The sequence below is a fragment of the Glycine max genome, chromosome 13 (genome assembly GCF_000004515.6).
Source record: "Glycine max cultivar Williams 82 chromosome 13, Glycine_max_v4.0, whole genome shotgun sequence".
Classification (NCBI taxonomy): Eukaryota; Viridiplantae; Streptophyta; class Magnoliopsida; order Fabales; family Fabaceae; genus Glycine; species Glycine max.
Genome location: NC_038249.2, coordinates 24,164,188 through 24,172,003, shown reverse-complemented (window position 1 = coordinate 24,172,003; position 7,816 = coordinate 24,164,188). Strand labels below are relative to the sequence as shown.

General features: G+C 27.9%; 1 protein-coding gene across 1 annotated transcript; it reads right to left on the bottom strand.

Annotated features, from left to right (window-relative positions):
* Positions 1-3,005: 3,005 nt before the first annotated feature.
* Positions 3,006-4,889, bottom strand: LOC102666723 (uncharacterized). The gene is made up of 3 exons (XM_006594063.4): positions 4,577-4,889; positions 4,138-4,331; positions 3,006-3,216 (listed from the first exon to the last, which is right to left on the bottom strand). The coding sequence occupies exons 1-3, from the start codon at positions 4,659-4,661 to the stop codon at positions 3,196-3,198; spliced, it is 300 nt and encodes a 99-aa protein (XP_006594126.1). The 5' UTR covers positions 4,662-4,889; the 3' UTR covers positions 3,006-3,195.
* Between the last annotated feature and the right edge of the window lie 2,927 nt (positions 4,890-7,816).

The following is a 7,816-nucleotide window of genomic DNA, read 5'->3' as shown; positions in this document are numbered from 1 at the left end:
AAAAGAAATCATAAAAGTAAAAGAGGTGAAATATATTTTTTAAAAATCACTTATAGTTTTCTCTCCGGGACGAAGAAGCGGATTTAGTCACTCTCAGAAAAATGAATTTGAAATTATACATCACTTATTGTAAAAGAATCTATTTTTTTATCATCAATATTTATGAATCTAATTTAAAGGAACGGTTTCAGGAAGGAAAGCATTAATATTGAGACGATAAGCTTCGCTGGCCTGGAGTCCAGGTGGTTCTTGGATCTGACATTCAAACATGCATTTGTGGTTGCATGTTTCTGTCATCCAATTTCACCAATCCCTATACGTGTTCTCTCCATTAATTATAATTCATAGATGAGGGAAATATGAAAATTTATTATCTAGGTCCAATTCAACTACTTCAGCTTGTATTTTTTTTGTATACATATTTTAGAATAGTTCTTATTTACAATATGTTAAACTTTTATATATGGACTTTGGAGTAAAGTTTTAAGTTATTTTTTTAAAATTAAATATATTGGTTAAATAATTTAATTCTTTAGATTATAAAAATTATCTGTTAGTGATTTATAAAATATCATTCATTTTAGTTTTTTAATATAAATTTAGAGTAAAAAATAAGTTAAAAATTACATTGATGGATTTTATAAAATTAGGGTTAATAGAGTGCTTTTAAAATTTTAAAGACTAATATATCTGATTTATACAATTTTAAAGATTAACTTAGAAATTTACTCAGTAAATAATTTGTGGTTATTATGATGAATTTATGATCAACGTATATTTCATCTATTATAAAAATATGCTTAAAAAATTATTCTAAAATTTTCTACCAATGAATTCATTTTTTCGTCTATTATAAAAATATGCTTAAAAAATTATTCTAAAATTTTCTACCAATGAATTCATTTTTTTTATTCCAACAAGATAAGAAACTAAAATGTTAGAAAAGTCACTTAAATAGTAGTCAATCCTAGATGAAAAGAAATATGTTGAAAGTCTCATATAACCATTAACCATAACCATAAAAAATCATATTGAAGTCCAACCGACAAAAAATAGTATCTGAGAAAGTAATTATCACCTTATAAGTTGATTTTATAGAATTGAATTAAGCTTGCAAACACGTCCTAACATGTTATCAAAATCTATCCTAGACCCATTGATGAGCATGAGAAAGGGAGTTGGAAAAGTCACTTAAATAATAGTCAGCATAAGAAAGAGAGTTGAAAAAGTCACTTAAATAATAGACACTCCTAAATAGAAGGGTGTGTTGAAAAGTCATATACAATATATAATCATGGATAAAAGTTGCACATTGACTAAATATAATGTCTAGATAAACTCTTAAGTTAGGTTCACAAACCCACTAAGCCTCTGGGAAAAAAACCGGAGTTATATATATCAGCTCGATCGCAAAGCAGATGAAACAAAACTAGAAACAAACACATGATATCTAGTATCCACCTCCATTGCGTGCTCTGCCAATCCATCACTAACTTGATTGGCTTCTTTATCAATGAATTCATTGATATATACTTTAGTCATTTACATGGCTCCCTATTAAATTTATCTAAAAAAGTTATTGTTATTCAGAAGAAAAAGAAATTCATTTTTAAGCTTCAACGAGATTTTTTTAAAACTGAAAGTTTATAGCTAGGCAGTGGAGGTTGAAAATCAAACTGCTATGATATTAATATTTTAGACACCTACGTACGGTATTAATAATTAACAATACGATACATTTTATTGGTCATGGAATCAACTTGCAGTGGAGGTTGAAATTCATTGTTGCATACTTGCATTGCATCTGCATGAAGATAAGAACGAAGAGGGCGACAAGATCCTTGACAAAAAAGAAAGAGTGATCCTTGTTAATACGAAAGTTTTTGTACCAACTTGATAAAACGATAGTTAAAGGGACCTGGTATAAATTGCTCTTTTACCATTTCTCTCCATCATCCCATGTATATATGTAGTCAATTTTCTAATAAATCGGTAACAGATAACAAAACTAATGGAACACATATATATGTAACAGGGGTCGACCCACCAAAAATAATTAAGGATATATACAGTTTAACAAAATTTTACATCTATAATTATATCTGTGTATCATAATCCAATAATTTTTATTAAAAAAAAAAACCTGCATAAATATTTTGTTTAAGAATAAAAAAATAGAGGCTGAAGCCCACACGTTTCCCTAATTAAATTAGTCCATAATGACTAGAAGAGTTTTTGGTAATGCATTGAAGTTAGAAGTGATAACTTCATGTATGGTGGGCATGATACTTAAGGGCAGTGCTATTATCACTACTGCATGGGATTCTTTTTGCCTTGCTTAGCCTTACGGTAAAAAGGAAAAAAGAAAAAGAAAAAATTATGATTTAATTTTTTTTATTAATAAAAAATTAAAAATTAACAATTAATATTTGTGGATAATTGGATAGTTATAAGATTGATCATGTTTGGAGAGTGGGTGCAGGGTATTAAATTCCTTATGTTGTAAATTTTGGTTTTTATTCCTATGCTTTGTAATTATGCTTTCGGGTATGGTTCATACCTGGGTCAAATATAATATTTTGATTTGTTAACAACTAATATTTACTGATTAAAAAAATTATCATAATTACGCGAATTCTTAAAATAGCTAATGATAAGTAATAGACTCTTACATGTATAACATCCAATACATTCATATACACCGAATTTTAAAAAATTTAACCAGAGATTAAATCAGCAAAACTTTCGAATTATAATTTGATTGGTTGAATAAGTTGTATATGATTAAACCGTCGCGTGCTGTACATTCATCACCCAATCATTAAAATCATTATGTAACTGTCTTTGTTTTTTTAAATATCATTGCACAAAAAATTATTCAAAGGATTAGGATCATTTAAATTTTAAAGTGTTTTTTTTTTTAACTGCAACAAATGATCGTGATCCAGAGATAATGTTCAAAGCCGATTTACAGTTCGACAAGTTCAATCAATCGGTCCAACTAGTTTTTCAAAATTTAATATATATTCAAATGTTTTTCTTTGTCTATTATCAATTATACACATGAGCAAACCATAATGATATACAATATCTCAAGTCTCAACTTTACAATCATTGCACTCTCTAACAAAATATTTATGCATGAGAGCACTAATCAAAGTCATACTCCATTTAATTTGCAAAGTTTCCTTATGATCATCCATGTACTTTCTTGACCTGCACCAGAGAAGAACAATAAATATGATAAAAGAGAGAGAAAAACTAGAATCACGTTCCTTATGGATGCATTTAATTAAGCTTCTAAGTAATTGCTCAATCATATCTACCACACTAGTTCTCTCGCCCAATAACAGTTAGTTTGATTGGATTTCAAACTATTGGAACCTTCGTTATGATAGTTTAAGTAAAAGTTTTAATAAATAAAATTTTATTTATATCATGGTTTGACACCTTTCTAGCGAAAATCCAAATTAACAGATGAGATCTTTTTGCGATTAAAATTTTAATTTTAGCGATCTTTAGCCTTATAAAATAAAAAGTAATCATCGTCATAAGTACTAAATTAATTTTCATCGAAAATCATAAACGCATAAAAAAAAATTCTTCTTACATAATTTTTTTCCATACCCAAAATCAATATTCAAATATTGAATTATTTGTGTCAACCAATATTATTTCTTATAAAATAACCTTTTACAGTAGAATAAAAATTTACTAAAGTCAAACACCGCCGGATTCATGCATGCCTGTAATTCAAAATAAACTACAGGGAATTCAGTTTTTTTTTATTATTCCTTTTACATCAAAATAATTATTGTTTTAGAAACTTTAATTTGCTTAATTATATGCTTCGACTTATATTATTTAATTTGAAACATTTAATAAGTTTTTAATAAATAAACTTTACACTAAAATAATTTTATATTATTATGACCGCTAAATTCTTTCTTAATTTGTAGCCAGAATTTGAAATTATAATTATTTTCATACGGATGGAATAACTGCCAAATTAAAGTTGTGTTGGACATTAAATTTTCTATTAAGTAAAGTATCCTATGTTTTTAAAATTCCAGATCATGATGAATAGTTGAATACTCTGCGGTAAAGAGAGACATTGAAGAAGTAAAAAAGACTTGCCTTATTTTCATCGTAAGTACCATCCCTTAAGCCCAAAGCTTTGGTTCCTCTGACTGAGCCTTTTTGAGAATGATGAGTTGAATGCTGCTTACCAATATGGAAGTGATGATGAGGAGGAGGAACACCTGAAGAGTGTGTCTCGGGACCTCTATAATCAATCTCATATATCTCTGTGTGCAATTCTTCAGATTCCCCTGTAGCATTCACAATTAATTAATATCACCAACAAATTAACACCATAGCTATGCCATAAACTCACTAGGGTCGGTCTAATAGTGGGCTTTGAATAGATGTATGAGGATTTAAGTTCGATCTTTAATACCCAAGTAAGAAACAAAAAAAGTCCTTAACTATGCTCTATTAATATTATCTATAAACATGCATATATACAATAGAGAGAAAGCGTGTGTTCTTGTGTTTGTAAATTAAAGATGCAAACCTTTTGAGAAACAAGGGAGGGCAAGGATGAGAATCAGGAGAAGGAAGCAGGTGGTGAAGGTAGACCTAAGCTCCATATGTGGCATGCTCAAATTTTGTTGAGATTTTTTAGTTAAAACTTGAAACTAATAGAAGAAAGAAGCAAAGGTTGGGATCATTAATAAGGAGGAAAAAGCAAAGAAAGAGGGTTGGAAGGATTTTAATGAACTATTAGAAGTGGTGGGGGCAAAGTGGGCACGCTCGCGGAAAATTCACAGCTAAGGCTAAGTGTGCTACTGTCTCTGATTTGTTTATCTTTTTCTGGCTTATTTTAAGACAATATATATTGAAATTGTCGCCATCCACACACTCACGCAGCAATAAGTTGTGAGATGCCGGTGTGGATGTGTTGGTATGGAACATTAATGCTTCTATTCTATACCTTTATCATATTTAACACACACATATGAGGATTAATTATGGCATCTAGTTTAGTTGATTCAACAAAGGTGCCTGAGTTTTTATTAAACTGATACCATTTTCGATTCTTATGTATAAAAAGAATATAGGGTTAATTAATTCTCTTTGATATTCAGGGTGAATCAATTTTGAGAAAATGTGTTGGGAAGCACAAAAACTTTTAATTGGGTAAGTTTAATTTTGAAAAGATTCAGATAATTACTTTCAATGTCCTTAAGTCTAATCAGATTATATTTAACCCATTAATGAAAATCATATATCTTCTTAACTTTCAACTTGCCAAGTCTTCAAATTAGTTAAGGGAAAGAGATGAAGAATGGTTGGGACAAGTCCATGTGTGTATAATTAAAATATGTTACAAAGAGGGGCATAATGTGTTTGTTTGTGTGTGTATATATACATAGTCCATCTTACTTAATTTAGACTACACACTGAGAGACCTATGCAATATATCAGAGATTGTCACCTCACAAAACATGTGACTGCTCGTTTTGTTAAAGAAGTGTTCAACATTGCTTGCTTGTTTTGGTTGCTTTCTTAAACTAGTGGCATATGTTTAAAAAGATTTCGGTGCTGAGTTCCCTAGTCACGACAGTTTGTCAAAAAATCTATTGTATGATCAACGGAAGAATATTCTCTTTTCTAGCATGTTTAGAAACATGTTGAATAAAAAAATTCACTTATTAATGTAGAAAATTATTAGTTTTTGAAAATTACATCTGAAATATAAACAGTCACATTTAAAACATAAAATCAAACACATTACTCGTAGGTACAGATCGTAGTGGAAGATCACAACTATGGTACTTACCCTTTTTTTTGTTTTCAATTTTAGTGTTGAATCCATGTAAAATTTCAACTATAATTGCCCAATAAATGCTAACAATATACATTCTACTCATTTTCTTGAATACACTTATTATTATTAGGTCAAATTAGTCTCTAGTCCTCATACTATTATAAGAATTTTAATTAGGTTCCTATACTTTTTTTTAATTGAGTTCTTATATTAATTTTAAATTTGTAATAGTTTTTGTGTTAATTTATTGTGGACAATCTTTTTCATCATATGCACGCACTTAGATGTGAATTCTAAACCAATATACCTGAACTGATCATGAAAGAATGCAAAACCCCTTGTTTTTTGTTATCTTTTTTCCCTTTTTGGTTAATGATATTTCCTAGTCTCCTATTCTAGCAGTTCTTATTAAAGGTGTCAATCTAGTTTGGGATATTTTAACTGAATTTGCTGTAACTAGTCAGTTTTGCTTTAAAAAATGGCAGACGTTAAGATCCAATTTTTTCTCTGCTATCTAATTTGAATTAGTTTATTTTTAAAATATGTAATTATATATAAAAAATTGATGATAATTATTCTCATAATTAATCCGTTGTGGAACCATGCTTAAACTCACGGGAAGTCATTTTTGTTCCAGAGGTCCATATGTTCAAAAGATTGGTCTGAAAATAAATAGTGGGCCTTTTGCTTTCAATATTCAATAAATATAAAAGTTCCTGGAGCAGTAAATGACTCCAAATGATGGATATCTCTGCTACCATAGAAATCAGAAGCTATTGACAAAGTGTTGGTTGAAATAATTATGAGAGAGAGATATAAAATTAATATGAACTTTGACTAATTTTTAAATTGGCACATAGGTACATGTTTCTATTTTTTTAGTGCATGTTAAAGAAATGTAAAAAAAATCCAGGTAGTATATTTATCTTAACTTACTCTGAAATTCTTTTTTTTTTTCTTAAAAGAAAGGATAAACAAGACAGCTTTAAGAAGAAAAAAATGAGGTTTTTTATAAATAAATAAAAACTAATGAAAATAAACAAAAGAAAATTAAAATAAAGTAATTTTTGGAGATTTTAGTTTATACAGTATACTTCCTCTTTTTCTTATTTACTTCAAATCTCAAGATTATAAAAAAAAACATAATCTAAATTTTTTAATTTAAAATCATTTTTAAATTTAAAAACTACAAAAGCATCAAATAATTTTAAATCTAAACTTAAATTTTTTATTTTTTTAACTTTAACCTTGAAATAACTTATATGGCGGTGTTGATATTGTCTAAAACCACTGGTAGTGGTTTTAGACTTTAATGAACAGTTTGGTTTGATGGAATTGGGCCTATATGAACAACTAATTCGTGGCTGGACTGGAGGCATGCCGGTTGCCAACTGTCTAATTCTGCACTAGTAGGACACTTCCAACATTTGCATTGAAAAGTTTAATTAAGCATCTGATTTGACCTTTAAGAGTTTTTTGGGAAAGATTCTCAATTAAATTTCTAACTTATTTCATTAGCTTAAAAGTTTGTTTTAACTTATGTGATAAAGGAAATTATTTTAGTATTTTTTAAAATACTATTTCAATAATTATATATTGTTAGTGTAAAAAACAATCTTAAATATATTTAAAGTCTTTGATAAATGATCCAATTTCTTTTGAATCTCTAATAAATTTTGTATTGTTTTAAGTATATGGTATATTAAAACTTTTATTTTGAGTTTCTATAACTAATTAAGTAATGACGTGACATCATCATAATTCATATATCAATTTGTAAGGTAATATATTATCATATGATAAGGACTGAAAATAAAAATTTTAATATATCAAGACTCAAACAATGAAAAAATATATTAAAGACCTAGAATAAAATTTGATCATTTATCAAGAACTCTAAACATATTTAAATAAAAAAAATTATATTATCAACTAATCAAAAATTATAATAAATTATTTTTAAAATAATTATTATAAAAATTA